The sequence below is a fragment of the Hydra vulgaris genome, chromosome 03 (genome assembly GCF_038396675.1).
Source record: "Hydra vulgaris chromosome 03, alternate assembly HydraT2T_AEP".
In the NCBI taxonomy this organism is placed as follows: domain Eukaryota; kingdom Metazoa; phylum Cnidaria; class Hydrozoa; order Anthoathecata; family Hydridae; genus Hydra; species Hydra vulgaris.
The window spans coordinates 21,605,224-21,627,500 of NC_088922.1; the positions used below are offsets into that span (position 1 = coordinate 21,605,224).

General features: G+C 27.8%; 1 protein-coding gene across 4 annotated transcripts in view; it reads right to left on the minus strand.

The window, feature by feature from the left end:
- Nucleotides 1–17,073: 17,073 nt before the first annotated feature.
- Nucleotides 17,074–22,277, minus strand: part of LOC100207098 (legumain) — a 9,222-nt gene continuing 4,018 nt past the window's right edge. The window contains exons 3-16 of one of the 4 annotated variants that reach the window (XM_065792630.1): nt 22,130–22,160; nt 21,932–21,982; nt 21,742–21,827; nt 20,810–20,885; nt 20,519–20,581; nt 20,373–20,442; nt 19,922–20,040; nt 18,624–18,713; nt 18,455–18,541; nt 18,180–18,296; nt 17,933–18,094; nt 17,553–17,620; nt 17,345–17,430; nt 17,074–17,278 (exon numbers count right to left, since the gene is read on the minus strand). In XM_065792630.1, the coding sequence (XP_065648702.1) occupies nt 17,382–17,430; nt 17,553–17,620; nt 17,933–18,094; nt 18,180–18,296; nt 18,455–18,541; nt 18,624–18,713; nt 19,922–20,040; nt 20,373–20,442; nt 20,519–20,581; nt 20,810–20,885; nt 21,742–21,827; nt 21,932–21,982; nt 22,130–22,160 (1,069 nt within the window). In that variant the 3' untranslated portion in view covers nt 17,074–17,278; nt 17,345–17,381. Of the gene's footprint in view, nt 17,431–17,552; nt 17,621–17,932; nt 18,095–18,179; nt 18,297–18,454; nt 18,542–18,623; nt 18,714–19,921; nt 20,041–20,372; nt 20,443–20,518; nt 20,582–20,809; nt 20,886–21,741; nt 21,828–21,931; nt 21,983–22,129; nt 22,161–22,277 lie in introns of all 4 variants that reach the window. The other 3 variants (XM_065792629.1, XM_065792628.1, XM_065792627.1) reach the window with 3 other exon arrangements.

Genomic DNA, 22,277 nt, shown 5'->3' on the forward strand with positions numbered 1-22,277 from the left:
CTTAAGGCCTTACTTCCAACTTTTTTTTTTTTAGGTGCTCCCAGAAGTCCTTACGGTCTTATCACTTCAATTTCCGCGCGCTTTGCAAACGCGTACAAAATTGTTTTGAAGAAATAAAAATTAATTAAATTCAATAACCATTATTGATATATCTAATAACTTATTCACTAGAATAAAAATTATTTGAAAATAAAACTTTTAAATTAGATCGTTTATAAAATAAAGATAAGAGTTCATTAAAAAAAAAAAGATTTTTAGTGGCCTGGGATTGTAACAAGTATAAAATCAAAATTTTGTAATTAATAAGTAATTTTTTTTCATGAATAAACAGATGGCTCGCGCAAAAACGAAAAGCTCTCGTAAGAAGTTGTTTAGAGAAGCATGGTTCGTTTTCTTTTTGGTCATTCAAAATCATTTCAAGAAGTGCGGAACACCAAAGAGCCTGTAAAAATCAAAAATGGTCGAGTTCAGGAGCCACGGAATATTCTAGAACATACCGTGGTACTTTTGATTGGTTAAATACTAAAACCTTTGCAGTCATTCCAGAACACAGGATAAGAAAAGTTCGAGAATCTCTGGAGATTAATATAAAGCAAGAATTCGACACGAGATAGGTATTGGGCAAACTGTTCTAAATAAAGATGACGGGGATAATGTGAAAACAAAAACTTGGGGACCAATTTTGACAAAAATTTAACTGACGTCATTATTATATTATTTGATTGGTTTTTATATTTTACGCTTTTTAATGTCTTCTTTTTTAAACGGTTGGTTTTATGTTGTTTTGTAACGTTTTTTTAATTACCTGATGACGCTGACCACAATAGGTCAACAAAATAACGTAAATATATTATTAATCTAAAATATATTTAAAAAATAGTTATACGCTGCCTTTTTATTAAAATCAATTTATATATTTAAAAACATATCGTATAACAAGAAATGACTTTTAAAGATATATATATATATATATATATGTATATATATATATATATATATATATATATATATATATATATATATATATATATATATATATATATATATATATACATATAATTGATTTTTTTACGAGATTAAATAAAAATAACTACATGATTTTTACTACTAAAAGTTTCATGCGTTTAGCAATCATTAGGTTTAACGAAAAAAACTATGTATTTTTTACCTGATGATTGCTAAACGCATGAAACTTTTAGTAGTAAAAATCATGTAGTTATTTTTATTTAATCTCGTCAAAAAATCAATTATATAGCTCTGATATCATTCATCGAGCACTCTTGCTGAATATATGCTCATAGCAAAATTAAACTTTCTTATTTATATAAATATACAGTGCTGTGCAAAAGTCATTATAACAGTAATATTTTTAAGGTTTTTTTCTATTTTCTTGTAGCGTTACAAATAAAAACGACTGAAAACAATTGATTTGGATTATTTTTTTTATTGCAACTGTTCATACAATTTAAAATTACATAGTTTATTAATACTTTGTCTGCCCACCCCTTGATTTGATGACAGACTTGATCCTACGGGGCATAGAGCTAATCAAGTTCTGAACAGTAGCTGGTGAAATATCATTCCATATGTTCTGTAAATGGGCCCAAAGTGCATCCTTATTGCTAGGGTTTGCTCCTTGCAAGTGTTTAAACATTATTTCCCACAGGTGCTCTATGGGGTTGAGGTCTGGACTATGGGCTGGCCAGTTCAGTACCCGTATATCATGATCCTCCAGATATGCAGTCACAAGACTTGCTTTATGGCAAGGAGCATTGTCCTGTTGGAACAGGAACTCTTCTCCATTGCCAAAAAGCAAATTGACTGATGGCAGCATACAGTTCTCGAGGACCCAGACATACTGGTGTTGATTCATGGTATCCTCACACCTGTACAACTGGCCAACCCCTGCCCAGGACATGCAACCCCAAACCATTATGGAACCTCCCCGTGCTTAACTGTTGGAACAATGCACTGTGGGATGAACTTTTCCCCGGCTTTCCTTCTTAAATAAGCCCTTTTAGCCCCACAAAACATCTGAAATGAGCTTTCATCGCTCCACAACATCCTTTTCCACTCCTCAACACCCCAGTCCTTATGTCGTCGCGCAAAATCCAATCGAGCTTTCTTGTGGGCAACAGTCAAAAGAGGTTTCTTGGCCGCTACACAACCTTGTAGACCGGCCTTCAGGAGTCTCCTTCTGACTGTGCTTGTAGATATGTCCACTGCCGACTGTTTCCTGATGTCCGATGATGTCATTCGACGATTTTTCATACTCATACGAACTAACATCCGATCCTCTCTGACCGTGGTCTTCTTTGACCGACCGTCCCTGGGAAGATCGCGTACGGAGTTGGTTGCGGCATGCTTCCTCACAGTTCCAAATACAGTCAGGTAGTGGATTTTCATTATTTGTGCCACCTTCCGATACGAATATCCCTCCTTAACCTTCGCCAACACCTCACATCTCTGTTCCATCGTCAACTTTCTATACGGAGTCATGTCTGAAAAATGTAAACAAAATTTTTAAATAACATAAAATAATAAAAAGAAGTAATAAATATTAAAAGTGCAATAGTATAAATATAAAATACATAATAAATCATGTTATTACAATTGTTATTTCTACAGAATATGACAATTTTTAAATTTTATTGACCAAAAATTCTAATTTTGTTACATGATATTAAAAAACAATTTTATGGGCTAAAAAAACCAAAATCTCATGCTTTCCACATAAATCCATAAGTAAAATACTATAAAACTGCATAAAATGTCATTAAATTACAATTACTAAACTAAACAATAGTTTAGAAATAAATTTTAACATACCTGCTAAATCGCCAAAAATTGAAAATTCACCGATCGCCACCAGAAAACCCGATAAAAATGGATAAATATTAATAAAATAACACAAAATGTGTTTAAAAACAAAGTCAGCTGCTGAAGCAACCATTTAAATAAATAGTTATGAAGTATTTATTTGAAGTATTTAAATAAATAGTTATGAAGTATTATATTTAAATGCACTGTAAGCTTGTTTTCGACGCTGTTATAGTGACTTTTGCACAGCACAGTATATATATATATATATATATATATATATATATATATATATATATATATATATATATATATATATATATATATATATATATATATATATATATATATTCTTTCGCGTATTTTATGACGTTTTTGTTTTGATTTTGCGTTTCTGAAATTTTAACTTCAACTAAAATTGAAAGTGAAAGTATAATTCTTTATTAAAGACTTCAGTTTTCAAGGCCATATAAATAAAGATTTTACTTTTTTAAAGGTATTTTTTCTAGACTGTTCTTCTAAAAGCTTTTTCAAAACTTGGCTTTCATTATTTTTTACAACCTACTGTAAATATAATATCTCTATATTGATACTTATTAAGTATTTGAAAAAGTTCAAAGATTCTGTTGCAAAATTAAATTGATCAAAAAATTTGGCCTTAGCAGAAGATTTTTTAAACTCTGTTTTACCTTTTAATGATTCTTTTTCTGGTGTAGTTGGTTTGTTACCTTCTGATGCTTGTTCTACCCCTACTATCCACATTAATGAAATTGTTCCATATCAAGTTACTGTTTTTGTATCTTCTCATTTAAACTTGCAAATTGCTAAAGAAAATTTCTCCTGCTCTGTTACTGTTATTGTATACATCCCTTTAGGAATTGATTCAAAATCATCATTTGCAGATTGCAAGTTTAAATCAGAAGATACAAAAACAGTAATTTAATTTGGAACAATTTCACTATTGTGGATAGTAGGGGTAGAACAAGCATCAGAAGGTAACAAACCAACAACATCAGTAAAAGCATTTTTAAAATAGAAAGTGCTTAAAAAATATTTTGTCAAGTCACGCAAGATTAATTTTTTGTTTGTTTTATTTTTAACATCTTTATTCCAACTAGGTTACAAGCAACCACTTTTTAAGTTAGAAGTTACTGGAAGAGCCAAGGCAAAGTTTATATAGCAATAACAATTAACAGGCAATTTAATAAATTTCAAATTATATAAACCAGGAAAACATGATAAATGGAGCAAATTCCAAAGAACTGATGTTTGATGATAAAAGAATACTATAATATTTTATACAAATTTTAACTTTGGAATGGTTTGTATATAATGTTTATATGAGAGGTCAGTACGAAGAGATAATCCGAGACAATGTAAGGTAGAAGACACAGTAACAGTGTTGCTATTCATTAGTTTAAGAATATCAATAGCATTGCAAAGACATTGTAAAGACTTTACCAGATACAATATATGAAGAAAGCTTACGGGTAAGTCCATCATGCCAGACTTTATCAACAAGGTCTGTGTGTTTTGTGATTGTGTTTTATTGTTGTATGTTTTGTCACAACAATAAAACACAATCACATTCACAATCAAATTATTCACTAAAAGCCAAGAAATAAGTTTTAGAATAAAAACATTTTTAATGTTATTTTTATTTCGTTATCTTAGGCGTTTTCAAAAGTTCACATTAACAATCTCAAAGAGTAAGTTTCTTATTTTATACTTATTTAGTTTTAAATTTTTTTTAATTTATAATTTTTAAAACAATTTAACAACATATTTTTAACACATTATTGTGTATCTGTGTTTCTAATAATAATTTTTTTACATATTTAGGTAGAGTTTCTGCTGTTACAACTGCCTATTATTGTTGTAAGTACTCCAAATTTCAGAAAGTTCACTTGCTGTAAGTTATTTTTATTAAAAATTAAATTTTAACTTTATTGAAGATTCTTCTGTCTGTTAAATAGACCATTCTAAATAATTCCGATAGATTTCAATGCCTTTACGCAGTAATTTACTGATCGTTCGGTAAATTAGGAAATAATTTCAAATTGTATTATTTAGATTCCACGATTCATTTATGCATATTTGTATTGTGTAATTATAATATAACTTCAAACTTTATTTTCCACAATTAAGTAAATAAGTAAAAACCTTCAGTCTGTAAAATAGATGATTCTTGTAAATCCCTTCTGATTTATAAAGAAATTGGATCATTTTGGAAAATTCAAGTCAAATGTAATAACGGTTCAAAAATATCAAATACATTCAAAGTCCATATGTCAATGGGTTTGTGCAGCCCTTTTGCAGTAGTTTGCTGAACGGTCTGTAAATTATACAATAAATTCAAAATGATGTATTATTTAGATTCCATGATTAATTTATGTATATTTGCGTGGTGTAACTATAATATAACCCCAAATTTTATTTTATAAAACTAAGTAAATAAGTAAAAACCCTCAGTCTGTAAAATAGATGATTCTGGGCAATTCCGACAGATTAAATAAGATTATGTCATAATTTAAATTCTTTAAATTTATGACAATTTTATTTCAGGCTTGAGATATTACACCAGACAATGTGTTTAAATGTCATTCAGAATTTTATTGTAATACCAACAAAGTGTCACAGGGTACCTCTATACTATTAATGCCTAATATAGTTAGTATTAAAAGAGCCAAAGTGAAAAATAATGACCGAAAAAAGTTAAGAGCTATGAGCATTGAGTACTTTTTATGCATTGAAGGATACAAACTACGAGTTTGCTAAGCTTCATTTTGTTCAGTATTGTGTAAGTTTACAATTACTTTACTTTTAATTCAGAATTTTCATAAGTTATGCATGTATATTTGTTGAAAAAATGTTTTATTGACAAATGTTTTATTTACTTTTATTATCTAGCCATAAATCCTGATAGAGTTATACGAATTACAAGACACTGGTATGAGCATGGAACAACCAGACCTGATATAGAGGAGGAGACAGGAAGAAAGCAGTTTTTTCTGAAATGAAAGAAGCTATTAAAAACCATAAAGCCAAGAAATAAGTTTTAGAATAAAAACATTTTTAATGTTATTTTTATTTCGTTATCTTAGGCGTTTTCAAAAGTTCACATAAACTCAAATCTCAAAGAGTAAGTTTCTTATTTTAGCAGTTTTTTATGAAATGAAAGAAGCTATTAAAAACCATATTCAGACTTTTACATGCAGAGCAAGTCATTATGTAAGAAAAGGTGCTCCTGGACGTAAATATTTGCCCTCTGATTTGAATGTAAAACGCATATACCAACAATGATATCCACCCAAATGAGATGACTATCTGCTTTGACATGATGGAGAATCTTATACTACCAATATTATCAATAGGAGAAGCCTACTTTTATTTTCGGCAGCTTTATTATATGTTTTAGGTGTTGTTATTCATAGGGGTAATAAATCTCAGTCTGTTAACGATATTTTTTTTTACGTGGCTGGAGGGTGAGAATCGAAAAGATTCAAATATGATCTGTTCAGCTGTACAATATCTATTAAAAAATGATCTAATGGATAAGTGTTCGGATGTTTCATCACTTCGGCTGTTTTTTGATTCATGCTATGGGCAGAACAAAAACATAAATATGGCATCTATGCTTCTTGCTCTAATAAAGCAATGTTTTAAAAATAAATATATATATATATATATTTTCCTAAGATTTATAATATTATACGGACAGGACTTCAAGAAGATCGTAATGACCTTATCACGAAGCCCTTAACAAAACTCTATTTTATTCTACAATAAAAACATCTATATACTATATAAAATAAATATATACCCAGAATATATAATCATTAAATATATCATAAATTTAATACTCTACATGAGGGACCCCTTAAAAATTTTTATATGCAAAAATATTTTAAACCTCGAGTTTCTTTATTAGATAGAACACATTTAGGGGGTGAAAGCAGATTATTTTCAACAATGTTGTTTTTTGGGACACCCTAATATATATATATATATATATATATATATATATATATATATATATATATATATATATATATATATATATATATATATATATTTATATATATACACACTCACACACACACACATATATATATATATACACTCACACACACATACACACACACACACACACACACACATATATATATATATATATATATATATATATATATATATATATTTATATATATATATATTTATATATATATATATATATATATATATATATATATATATATATATATATATATATATATATATATATAATTAACATTATAAGATTCAGTATTAAACTTGTGAGGCAAGATGCAAATTAATTAAATTATAAAAGAATCATAAAATATTTCAACAAACAATGTTTTTATTTAAAAAGCTTTCAATCAATGTAGACCTTTCTTCCAAGGTAGAGCAACAACCTTTCAGCAAAGACTTTCCATTCCCAACACAACCACTTTTACTTTAATTTCATTAATCTTTGGTGTGAAAAAAATTGAAAAAATTTTAGACAGAATAGGTTTTTTATAAAAATCATTTTGTTATTCAAGTTTCAGTAGTCTACATTTAAAAAATCCATTAAAAAAATGGTAAATTCTTGTCAATAAAGCAAAATTTATTTTCTTCTAGGTGAAAGCACAAAAACTAAAATTTTCGGTTTTGGAGATTTTGTATAATATAATAATTGTATATATTGATATTGTTTTGCTATTTGAACAACAGGATTCTTCGAATTTTTCACTACTTTCTTTGATGTCTGCATGAAATTTTCAAAAGGAAAACAAGATATCGTATTTAGTGAATAACCAAATCTAACAACATCATCGCAAATATAACAAAAACTGTGAACATTAGAATTATTATTTTTAACACAAAACAATTCTGTATATAATTTTTTCAAATTGATAATAAAATAAAAACTTAGTTCTCTATCAAACTTAAGAAAATGTTTTCTATATTAATTGTTTTTGTTTAAGAGAATCACCATTGCAACATGCAACGTTTGGAAATGATCATTAATTTCTTTAGTAGCAACACCCTTAAAAACTAAGGGACCAGTGTATAAAATAAATTGTCTGAATTCTGTTGCTTTCCACCAATCTAACTTTTAAAGGGAACTTTTAAATGTGGTTGTCGAGCGAATTCAAATGGGATCATACCATGTAAGCCTAATATATTATCAGATATAGTTTGTATTTGGGCATTTGAGTCTACTATGTTTTGGACCTGACATTAAAAAGGTAATTATGCTTCTTACTACTAAACAGAAAAACCAGCATTTGTGCATATAATCTAAAATAAAATCAGAAACACAAGATATTAGAAGTCGTGCTAAAGGAATATTGGATTTCTGATATGCAGTGAACAAAAAGGTTTTAAACTCCTCAGTGAATCTTTGAGTTGATGGGTTGTCATCAATATTAATCACACTAATATTCCTCATATAATACTTTAACTTAGCTTGTTTGCAGGAGTTATATTCTGTATGACCTTGTACACATTTAAGTAAACAACAAGAAGGTGCATCGCATACGAATGGTTTAAGTTTAACATTAAATTTTTTATTCTTATAGTGTAAACTTTCACTAGATAACAATAAATTTACTTTATTGTAATCTAGTGAAAATGTATACTATAGTGTGGCAGACTACTGTAAAAACTTTAGAGGGTTTTAAAAGGGTTCTTCTATCTTTTGGCAACTCTAAATGCCATGTCTTTTGAGAATATTTAAAAGTTAGTTCAAATTATTTTGACAAATTTTGCTTTTTGACGACCACCTTGCCAAACCTTCTGATAATGTTTGTATTGTCAATAGTGTTGGTGTATTAAAACATTCAAAACTACAACTGGAAGATATATTGTTTTCTCCACACTCTTTAAAAATATTATAGGCGACTTCAAAAGGTTTTTTAGGCTCATAAGAAGCATTAAGTTCAGAATTCAAATCGGTACTAGTATAAATAACTTTATCTTGTGTCATTATAAAATTCAACATTCAGGCGACGGCGCTTCATTCGATTTTCAGTTAACATGTTATCAATATATAACTTTTTGCTAGAATAATGTTTAAAAAAAAAATAGGCTTAGAAAACAAACATTAGTCGAAGAAATCTTATAAACTTTATAAGAAAACTTATTAACTTTATATATTTACGCGCCAACAGATGGTGTTTGATTGACGTCACGATGTTAACATTGAAATCTTGTATGTCAAACGAATACGCATTAGTTAAAGGAGCTTTAACGCAAGACCAATTACTATTATCTCTTAATGTGGTTCCTATAGAAAAAACAGTTAAAAAGTTTATTATTTTGATTAAAATTATATAGAATTTAATTCTCTTTCTCATAATATAATTAATTTTTATTTTTCAAACTAAAACTCAATACTAAATAACTTGTTTTTTAAACACTGTCAAACAGAGTAATTAACGTTAGCAACTTTGTAAAGTGTAAATATTATAATCCAAAACATACTCAAACTTAAATCGAAAATAGTAAATACAATTATTTGTGTTAACATTTTAAAAACCTTATGTTATGTATTCTAAGACATTTTATTAAATTTTTGTTGTGAATTAACTTACATAACTTATATACAGTAAACATAGTTTGGTTATTTTAGTACGCTAATTAAAATGTTTTGATATTTATAGCTTTCTATTCACTCATTGACGAGTCCGCTTTTTTTTTTTGTGGAGGCCAAAACTTCACAGCGCTTTTTGAAGCAATTCTTTTGATCGTACAACCCTGAAATTTTACAAATAATCTTTTGCCGACTAACAATAGCTATATTTGTTACATTTGATTCAATAAGTATTTTAGATTTACGATGCCCCACCTCCCCGTTGGTTAGATCTGGAACTCCGAAAAAAAATATCGGAAACCGAGAGGGCATCAAAAAGTGTTAAGTATCAATATAAATTTAATTAAAAATTTTACAAATATTCAACTTGTTAATTTCAGACAAATAAAAATGCGTCCAAAAAAGAACAAATACATCAACCGAGAAGAAGACCCAACCAACATTTAAATTAATATAAAAAAATATGCTTCAAATATTTTTGTTAATTATTATATACAGAATTCAAAATAAATTTTTATTGAATATTAATCATAATCAATAAGTGTAATAATTCAATTTTATCAAGACTAAAAAGTAGAAAGTAAAATAAATAAATAAAACTTTTTAAAAATAGCTTTCTATTCAATCGACTAAAAAGTAGAAAATAACTTTTTTCTGTTTCTGGTACTCGTGGAAATCATGTACTTAGTAATAATCACTTTTGTAAAGCCAATACTGGAAGACATTGAAGGCAATTCATGTACGTATGTAAACAAACAAACTCATCAAAGTAAAGGAATAGAAAGTTTGGCGCCTTTTAAGTCAGATGCTTTCAAAATCAAATTCATTTTAAATGTACATAAAGCTAAAGGTAGAAGATCCAAATGATTAAGGTTTTACGATTAACTAAAACACTATAAACTTTAAATTGTTGAAAATTTATGTTTACCTTTAGCTGACATTGACAATGTTTTCATAAAACAGACTTTTTATTTACAATTAAACACTTTGCTGTTTATAAGTTAAACTTTAAAGTTAAAAGCTGTGTGTTTGAAAGTAGCTGCTCTTTACATCGAATCCTGCAGCAAGGAAAAGTATACGCATTTGATGAAAGCTTGATATGAAGGTTTTCATTGGCTTTAACATAAGTTGGAAGTAGAAGATACGAATCAAATTAAAAAATTTATGAAATAAGTTGTAACATTTCAAGGACTTTTGCGTATAGTACAAGTATGTTGTATGTTGATCTTGTGCCACCAAATAAACACTTCTAAGAACATATGAAGTTGTGGCTGTATTATTTATGGCTTGTGCTGCTTAAAGAAATTTAAAAAATTGAAAATAGGCTATTCGTTATTGAATAGATTTGTAAAATCTCATCAGTAATAAAATGGTATTTATGTATTGTCAGAGCACCGCGAAACAAGTAAAAATGTTGAATGCAGATAAAATATTGATTATCACTTAAATTATTGATTTTACTTCATAGATTAATTAGCAACGTTTACATTACATTGTTTACCAGGGTTTTTAATTTTACTACATGGATTAATTTACAACACTGAAGTTAGAGCTTGTTTTATTGAATTCAATGATGCATCTTAAAGTACTTTTGAAGTCTGTAAACAAAAACAGCTCAACCAAAGTTTTTACTCAAAGTTTTTAAAAAAACTTTGAGTGAAAACTTTTTTTAGGGTTGTATAATCCTTATAATATTGTATATAAAATAATATTGTACAGTATATTTTCATTATTATTTTAAAAAAAAAATCTGCTTTAAAAACTCTACGAAAGTTTAGTTTTTTTTATAGGAACCGTTTTTTATTTTTTATAGGAACCGTTACAATAATAATAAGTCTATAAGATATCAAGGTGGGAGAGGATAAACCCTACAAACTTAGAATTAGTAGTAAATGTCGATAGGATCCTTCACAAAGAAGGATCTTCAGCAAGTTGTCAAATTTTTATTTTCAAATCCGTAATATTATAAATATTTTTTTATTCCATTGATAGGCGTTAAGCTTTTTTTTTTTTTTTTTTTTTTTAACATCTTCGCTTCCAACAAGACTGAAGTAACCACTAATAAAGTTGGAAGTTACTGAATGAGAAAAGATGAAGATTGTAGAGCAAGATAACGATTGACAGACGACTTAAAGGATTGCAAATTATATGAATCAGGAAAGCAAGATGAAGGAGACGAATTCCAAAGAACTGATCTTCAAGGAAAATAACTAGACAAATAAGAGTTTTTGGAGCACTTAGGAACAGTCAAGGAAAAAGGATGAGACTTAATTGAATAACGAGTAACACGAGAATGAGTTTTAGTAGATAGCACAAGAGACGCTAGCTCTTTAGAAAAGTGCTTATTATAGTATTTGTAGAAAAGAGAAGCAACATTACGACGATGTAATAATGGTTAAAGGTTGGCTGCAAGAGCAGGTTGCTGTTTACAATGCGTTTTTGCACCGTGTCTAAAAGAGAAAGGGCATCATTAGAAGATCCGCCCCTAATATGGCAACAGTATTCCATACAAGGCTGGATTTAAGATTTATAGAGATAGATAATAGAGTCTAAAGTAAGAAAGTGTCGAGCTCGATAAAGAGATGCAACTTAGCAGATGCTATTTTTGCAACGGGTTTGATAAATGGTTTCCATGAAAGATCAAAAGTAAGAATTATTCCTAGAATATGAAGGGTAGATGACTCATCGAGTCCATTACAGTTAATAAATAAAGGAAGATCTAAATTATTGCGATAACAATTAGCTGAAAAAATTTGGGTTTTATCTAAAGTAAAGTTCACCAGCCACTGTGAGCCCCATGCTGTAGCAGAAGTGAGATCCTTTTCAAACTCAAATGCTCTCTTCAAGCAACCAGAGAGTGTTGGCTTCTTATCATGAGAAGAATAAATGGTATTATCATCAGCAAACAATGTCACCTTTGATGTGAGAATTTCTGGAAGATTGTTAATATAGTTACAGGATATGAAAAAGAGTGCTATCCATCGAGGACAACTTTTATTCTACGATAGAAAAAGAAGGATTCAATAATCTTGAAGATTTTACCAGATACACCGTAAGAAGAAAACTTATGGAGAAGACCAGCATAACAAACTTTACCAATAGCTTTTGAATTATCAAGAGCGATAGCCTTAACCTATCCACCTTTATCTAATGCACGATAAAACCTATTGGTTATTACTGTTAGCAAATCAGCTGTAGAACGAGAAGATCGAATTCCATATTGATGATCAGAAAGTAAGTTAATTGATTCAAGATGAGAGATTAAGTGCTTGTTAATTAAAGATTTAAAAACCTTGTTTATGATAGGAAGAAGACTAATGGGACGATAATTAGATAAGTCAGATTGCTTTCCAGAATTTTTGAAAATAGGGATAACAAATGTCGCTTTCCAGCAGGCTGGAAAACAAGACTCTGATAAGCACTTGTTAAATAGTTTTGAAAGTATAGACGACAGCTCAGGAGAACACTTTTGCAAGACAATAACAGGCATATTGTCTGGGCCACAAGCTGTAGAAGAGTCTAAGCATGAAATCACTTTAGATACAGAAGTTGGAGTGATACGAATGTCAAGCAATAGATTAACCTGTTTGACGGGCTTTGATAATAGACAAAATCTTTTTACAATGATTCCCAGCAGTAATAAACAGACGCCTGCTTTCTGGAATATTGTTTGCTGATAGATATGGAAGCAACGGTTTTGAATGGAAATTGCAGCAGCGCAATGCGAGGAAAACCATGGAGAAGAGTGCGGCTTGACCTGGAATTGTCTAGTGGGAATAAAAGATTCCATACCAAACTGAATTCACAAAATTATGTAGGAAGCACGTTTGTCAGCAGGAAGACGAAAAATTTCTACCCTAGGGCCATCACGAAGAAAATCATGGAAAGAATCCCAGTCAGCTTTAAGGTAGTTGTAAGAGGTACAATAATAGGGGGATTCAGGTGATGAAAAAGAATGAGATATTAGTTTTAGAGAGATCAAACTGTGATCAAAAACACCTAAGGGTGAAAGTGGAGAAACTGAGCACTGACTAGGATCAGAAACGAGACATAAGCCGAGTAGAGAAGGTAAATGATTCGGGTTGTCTGAAAAACGAGTTAGCAAGTCGACTATTTGAGGTAGAGATTGAGAATGGCAAAAGTTGTGGGTTTTAACGCCTGTAGAGTCACTGACACTGAGTGCAGTCTTGAGATGAAGGAGAGCAATATATAACTAAGAAAAAGGCAACAAAGTTAAGCGTTTCAAAAACGAAAGCACATAAAAGAATAGTCGATGGATTTAAACCAAGTTTCCCGCCGAATGGGTGAATTCTTGTGAATGTAAATGCCCAGGCCAAGTATGCGACTATTGGAGTCTTTATGAATTAAAGGAAGATAACCATTAACACTAAGATTACAAGATAAGAAAGCTGAACTCAATTTAGTCACACAAAGAGCAGGTAGGTCTGGCTAACTTTGCAAGAGATAAGACAATACAGAATAAGTTACATCGAAGTCCACGAGTGTTAGTGAATGATATGTTTAGAGAGCTTGGTGAAGATGATGGTTTTTTGTGTTTTATAGTTTTTGGTACTTTAATCATTTTAAAATTAGATTGAAGAACTTGACTCAAAGCATAGATAGTACTCAGAACACTGTTTAATAGCCCAAGAAATTGCCTCATTACTACTAATAAACCCTAAGCCGTAACAAAGGGCTCCAAATGTGGCCTCCGCAATGCACACCAAAAGTACAAACAGGGACACCATCCATGCGCAACATGGCACTGTTAATACTTTGATATTTTTCAGCTGTTGATGGAATCAGCCTCTCTGAGAGCTACCACAGAGTTCGGGAAACCTGACATATTTATATATATATAAATATATATATATTTATATTTCTTAATATATGTACATAAATATATATATATATATGTACATAAATATATATATATATATATATATATATATATATATATATATATATATATATATATATATATATATATATATATATCTCCTGCAACATTTTTACGATATTATTATGATACATTTTTATAAGTGTATTTTTGTTTATTCGTAGCAAGGTTAGGCAAAAACCAATTGAATTTTAAAGAATAATAACCCAACTTTTCACTTTTATATTCAACCAAAACAATATCGTTTTTAGTATATGTCATGACTAACTACTATCACAGTAACAGTACTAGTTTTATTCTGTTAATAAAGCACTAACTTCCAAGAAAACAAGCAATGTTCCAACACTTTTGCTTCTTTGAGTAAGCGTTGGAACATAGTATAAAGTAAGGTAATCCATTTTTTACTATTCTAGTAGAATTCTAATTTAACATCTTATTGCTTATGTGATAAGCTACACATTGTATTATTGGTGCTTTTTTCATGCATACTAACTTGGTTTAAATTTGTTTTGAGATTAAAGTAGTTGCAGACAGTTCTCGCTTGATAGTAGTATAATAAAGTTTTAAAAGCATTGTTCATTAGCCAACAGTTACATAACATATAACTGTTTAAAGTATAATGTATATTGTATATTTAAACTTTCTGCTAAACAAAATTGAACAAATCGCATAAAAATTTATTTAAAAAAACTGTTGATACAGATATCTATAACATATTAATAATTTACATAAAATCGACAGATGAAATGCATTTTTCTTATTGTTTAGTATATTGGTTCAGTTTTGTTGTTTGAATTGAAAAGAAACTGCATTCTCCGGGCGCAAAAAATCATTAGATTTAAAAATTTTTTGCCCGGAGAATGCAGATAGATCAAAAATGTTTTTTGTATTGATTGCAATTACACCAAAACTGTTTTTCTAGGATACTTCAGATAGACCAAAGTTGTTTTTCCTAGAGATTGCAGATAAACCAAAAATGTTTATCGCGGAGATTGTAGATAGACCAATTTAGCGCGGAGCCATCGATATGCATTTCTGTAAATTAATCGCGGTACGATGTGATGTGATCATCACAGAATATTCACGGTATTCTACCGTAAAATAACGGCGTTTAACCGTGGTTTATTCACTTTGTTCGACTGTAAAATAATCACGGTACAATACCGGCACTTATAGGTCAAGGAAAAGTACTATGATTTTCACGGTAAAGTTTTACAATTTTAAACCACTTGGATAGAGTTAATTAATTGCAATCGGTATGAGAGTTTATAAAATGGTTTCTTTTTTTATTACACGCGTAAATTCGATAAATTAGTGGTTCAATGCGCTGTCATCTGAGTCGTTTAGCGAGATTTCAAATCAGCCCACTTAACACAAAGTATTTTCAACTTTTTCAATCTGACCGTATATATAGAGATGACAGTGCATTAAAACACTGATCTATTGAATTTATCCGTGTAATAGAAAAAGAATGTGTAATAGATAATCGTCTGTAATATGTGTAATAAAATACGAACGTGTAATAAAAAAATAAGCGTGTAATAGAAAATAAGTATAAACACTTATAGCAAAAATATGGAGTAGCAGGACTGTCTTAATTTTTTTTTATTTAGTTTCAAATCATAACTCTTTTTCAGACCATATTCAGCTTATTAGGACTAATTACCTTAACACATTATAAACATAAGTATCTCAATCATGCGCAACAAATTTCTCCCGCTGTTTTGATATCTCTAGAATTTTTAAGCTTTTTTAAAAACTCTCTTCCTTTCGTTTGTAATAGTGTATAATATCTTTATATATGTTATGTATATAATATGTATAAACCTTTAAAAGCGTTGTATTTTGCATTTTAGAAAAATTAAAAAAGATTATTAAAAAATAATAATTAAGTGGTAAGATTCGAACCATGGTTTTTTGCTGCATAAACTTTACGAACTAACCACTCGCACTCAGCTACGCAGGCGTGTTGTCTGACATAAATTTAAAACTATTTAACAAACAAAAGCCTTTTTAAAACGCTACAGGTCAAATAAGGAGAGAAATAAGTGCTAAAGATCAAATCTTAAGGAGATATTGCTGCAATGCTGTTTTCAAGTGAAAGTAAAACTGTAAAACTTGATATATGTTTTAACGTTACATAATCTGAAATTTAAGTAAGTTTACATACACTTATGTTCACATTTTCATGTAAAAAAAAAGTGCTATGAATCTTTCTCGCAATTACCTCGGTTGCAATGACTGCCAAGAGTATCTGTATCAAACACGCGAATGAACATTATTACTATTAAGCCTAATATATTATATGATAAGCTATAAACGTAAACTTAAGCTTAACTTTTATTGTGAATAAAAGCTTAAGTTTACGTAAACTACGTCATTGCACCAAACTTTTTTTAGTGATTAATGCAACTCTTTATAAGAGCATAAGTAAAAAAGAGCAATATTTTTAAAAAATAAAAAGAGGGGAAGATACCTAAGCACAAAAAGATTTGCCTAGGTACTAGGTTTTTATTTTTGTAAATCTGGTTTAAGGTTTATGACAAATGCTCTTACGCAGTGCTCTATGTCAAGATCTTACGGTCTTGTCATAGAGTACTGCGTAAGAGAATTTAACTTAGAAGCCCACACCTTTCCGATATCCCAAATATAGCTAGAGCTGGCCATATATGGAACATACCTAATACCTTTCGATCATTTATAAAAATCGAAGATTAGTTTTTATAGATCATTAATCAAGATTTTAAAAACATAAAATTTTATTAAAAATATATTCAATCAATAAAAACAATATAAAAAGGATATCTATAATGCAAAGTATATCCATTTCACGTAATTACATAAATACACATTATAAATTTAACAGAAATGTAAATAACATGTAAAATTTTCGATGTACTTTACTATTTTAAAAATATATTATTTTTATATTTATTTATATGATAATAACAGTGTGTATATATATATATATATATATATATATATATATATATATATATATATATATATATATATATATATACATATATATAGGTAAAAAATACTTTTTATGCCGGTTTCTTATGCAAGATTCCGTTTTTGACACACAGTTTTAATAACACGAGTAATCCTAAAATGGCAATCGATAAGTATTATTAAACTATAATATAAATAAACATTATTTCGTTTTATCAAATCTCAAATGATTAAACAATCGTTCGAGTTGTTATTTACTAAAACATGACAACTTACCTTTCAGTTGGTATGCGTTCATCACATAAGTTAGCCAAAACATAGACATGTCTTAATGCATGTTCGTACTAAGTAAAATGCAAAAAATATTTCTATAATATATCACAAAATTGCATTAACCCCTTTACTTAACAAAAATAGACGTGTTATATAAAAGTTATAATTCCTTTTCATTTTATAAATGATTTATGTATATGCAACTCCCCGCATTTCTTCAGCAAATTAATTTTTTTATTGTGAATGTTAATGGGGCTTACTATAATTGCACCGTGTAGAAACCCATGTACTAAAGTATACAATACTTTTTTATGTTTAGTATAAAAAGGCTTAATATAAAAGTTCAAGAATTTTAAATAAATTTTATTAATTTAAATTCTAACCTCATTAAAATTAAAACAATATTCCCTAAACTTTGTAACAGACTGTTGATAACACTCTTCATTTATAGGTTTTCCAGGTTTGGTTAAAATCTCCTCTTCTTTTGACGCAGAAACAAGTTTTGAAACAATTTTCCGAATAACAGTCCAACATTCAATGCGTTTCTTAAAACATAATCAATAAAAAAATTCTTCACAAAAAACACTGATTCTCTTAAATAAAAATTTATATCATTTTTGGTTGACATACCTGATTCACTTCATTTAATGCTTTTTGAGCAACACTTCGGATCTCTGGTGTTGATCCTTCACTGGCAACACGGGAAAGAATACTTGGAACAACATCATGAGATGGAACAGCATCAGTCTAAGTAATCATCAGGCCATTTCAACATTAAATATGTTATCATTATAATAAAATACATGAAAATAATAAAAATGAAAAATATATAATAATACAAAATAATTTAAATGTTATAAATGTAACTATAAAAACAAACAATATTATTTATTACAAAAGCTTACAATAATCGATTTTTTAGAATATTCGTTTTTGGGAATAAAGCTGTTACCATTTCCTTGGAACAATCCAAGTGTCATTTTACTAACATTCTAAATAAAAATTATTTGCGATACTAAAAAAAGGTTACAAAAAAATACCCAATTAAATAAGTAACAACTAAAAATTTGTAACCATATCCCCAAACTGCATGACATGACTTGTATTTGTTTCTTCTTGAACATCTTTAAACTGATCTTCTAATGTCTCAACCAAAAAGTTAGCCTTTTAAAAATGTTAACAAAAAATTAAGTTCATTCAATAAATTTCTCAATTAACTAAAATATGTATATTAATTTAAAAAAAGGTATATTTATTTAAATGTATATATTTTTATGTTATTCACCTCCCCAAAGCTGAGAAGGCCTCTACAGTCGAGGAAGCTACTTTATTGTGATTACAACTCCCTCTCGACTCTTAAACTCCAAAAGACGAACCTTGATGAACAAGGCCGCTGCACTGAGAAAAGAGTTAAAGAGACTGCACAGAGAAACAAGTTGACAAAAAATAAACTTTATTAATGCAAAATATTAATGATAAATTATTATTAAAAAAAATATTAATAAATTATTATTAAAAATATTAATGATAAATTTACCTAAAGAACTATTGGAAAAAATATTACAACAAGAAATACTTTGGAGTTATTTACATTTTATATAAATGCAAAATAAGCAATATATTTAATATATCTTTTATAGGTTTTGAGAATGCACTTTAGAGGTATTTGAAGCATATTTCATTGGATTTGAAAACAATCTAAAAAATGCATTTATGCCACCATGAACTTTTTTATTCAAACACATATTCAAACTTGTTATATGTAATGTACCGGGCATCACTGATACTTTTAAATCACAATTATAGTTATTTTGGATAACTCTAATGTTCTTTGCAAAAACCTTTTGAAAATATATTTTATATTTTATCTTCTGTTAACTGTTTTCAAGTATTTTCTGTTAACTGTTTTTAAGTGTTGAGATATATTTTTACTTTTTACTTGAATTAAAAACTTTTATTTACAACATTTTCTGCCCCTTAAATAATTTTTTCAACTTTTTTTAGTTCTAACTAACATCATGAGTTTTTCATAATAATATGTTTTATGTTAAGCTTATCTTTTAAACATTTTCTAAACACATTAATATTTTATTTATCAATAGCAATTATAAAAAAAGATGATTATAAAAAACAATTTGACTTAATTCATCAAATATTTCATGAGTTTTCCAGGTTTTTCCAGTGCTTTTTAAGGAAAATTATTAATATTTAAAAGTCTTTTAAGTAAGAGTTTTAATAAGAGAATCAAACTTTTTAAAATAAAATGAAATCTTTTAAGTATTTCATATTTTATCTAAATCTTATATAATATTACAATAATCTTAAGAACTTTTAATAACACAAATCACATTATAAACAAATTAAAAACTTACATTGTCTGAGTTCTCCATCCATTTGACACTGTAAACATCACCTAGATAGGTTTGCCTAGCATCATCATAATAGCAAGCATATGAAGACTCTTCCCCATTTGCTGCAGTTGTAGCAAAAACTGAATGAAAATAAATTTATAAATAAATATTGTAATTTCAACGCAAAAGTAAAAAATTATAAATAAAAGATTTTATATCAAAGACTTTTTTGTTTATGCAAAACAATTTTTATAACGAATCTTAGCAACCATAAAAAATTTATAATATTGCTCCAATATTATAGCTCTACATAAAAGTATTGTTTTTATCTCAAGACCATTTCGTACATATTTATAAGTTTTTAATAAATTATTTATTATTGTTTTAATTCTATATTTGTCATGTAAACAAGTTAAAAATCCTAAAAGTTAAATTTCAAAAAAGTATTAAAAAACAAAATGGTATTAGTTACCACTAATATTATTTTGCAACTTATTGATGAACATTGAACCAGACTCGCAAGCTTCAATATAGATAACCATCTAGATATAAAAAAGAAAGATACATAAAAAAATTATAATGAAAAATAAATTTGAGAAAAAATAATGATTATTATACCTGGCGATACTTTTTGTTGGTATGCATATATTGAATAGCAGCATTTAGGTCTTTAGCATGAAGCTAAATATCAGAGTTTGTTTAAGATTTATATATATATATATATATATATATATATATATATATATATATATATATATATATATATATATATATATATATATATATATATATATATATATATATATATATATGCATGTAAAGCCATCTGTGGAAGCTTTAATAAATAAGCCCCCACAGATGACTTCTAATGAAATTAATAAAGCAAATACTTTTTTAATAAAAAACAACCTCATCAGTAGGAAATGCTATAATGTTTGGAGCACCATGGTCCGCAAAGAAAACAAATACATTATCATTTGGCCCGCTAAAAATATATTTCATAAACTAAAAAAAAACTTTATTAATAAAGTAAACTATAAATTTTATATAAAACTATATTTATATTTGCATAACAATTATTTAATAATAGTTTGGATATAAAATTTAATAATAATTTATTAATATTACTTTATTAACACATTTGAGTAACTAATATTAATATAATAATGTGTATTAAAATCTTATGATGTACTGAAATTAGTATCTTAAAAAATTTGATGAAATTGTAAAATTATTTTATAGAATATACAATCCCAAAAATTATTTTGTAAATCATTATTTACAAACATTTTGCAGAGACATGTAAGTAATTTATTAAGATGTCTTTTTATTTAATCAGGTGTTTTAAACATTTAATTTAATCAGATGTTTTAAACATTAGATTTAATCAGGTGTTTTAAACATTAGATTTAATCAGATGTTTTAAACATTAGATTTAATCAGGTGTTTTAAACATTAGATTCATCAGATATGTTTTTCTTATCTCAAAATTTAAATACATGCATTTTTTGTTTTGAGCGTGGTTTCACTTATTCTAGGTTATACTTTTTACCAGTATTAACTCTTTCTATGTAATCTGAATAGATAACTTTGGTAGAATAGATAACTTTAATAGAATAGATAACTTTGGCAGAATAGATAACTTTGGTAGAATAGATAACTTTGGTAGAATAGATAACTTTGGTAGAATAAATCAATCATAAATCAAGTAGTTTTTAAAATTGAGATTAGATTTGCTTCAATTAAAATAATTTTTTTGTAATGAATAAACTTCTTTTAAATTATTTTTATTATAGAAAGTTAAACTTTATAAAAATATAAAAGTATAAAGTTCAAAGTACCTATCAATAACTTTACCACTGCCAACTCCCTTTAAACCATTCTTGTCTCCTTTCAAAACCTTTAAGAAGTTTGCTGGCGTCACAGCCTAAATAGTAATTATTTAACTTTATTTCAAATACATAAATAAATTTTTATATTTTAAACCATTTTAAAAAAAGTGAAACAGTGCCAAAAAAATAATGATAATACTTCTCCAATGTAATCTTTTGGAACACCTTTATAAACATCTCCGCCACCTGGCTACAAAATATAAATTTGATTTTTTAACTTTTATTTAACAATTTTATTTGGAGATAAAAGAATAAATTATATACTTTTATGTAAATGCATAGTTAATTATAAATAATTAAATAATTACAAAATAAGTTATTTAATTATATAAAATACCTTGTTGATAATGACGCCTGGAGTTGGATTACTATAATAAAAAATAAAACATTCTCGAACCTTTTTTAATATATTTTTTTACAGTTGAATATTAACATGAAGTAAATAACATTAAATAAAAAAGATAAAATTTGCAATTCTTAGTAAA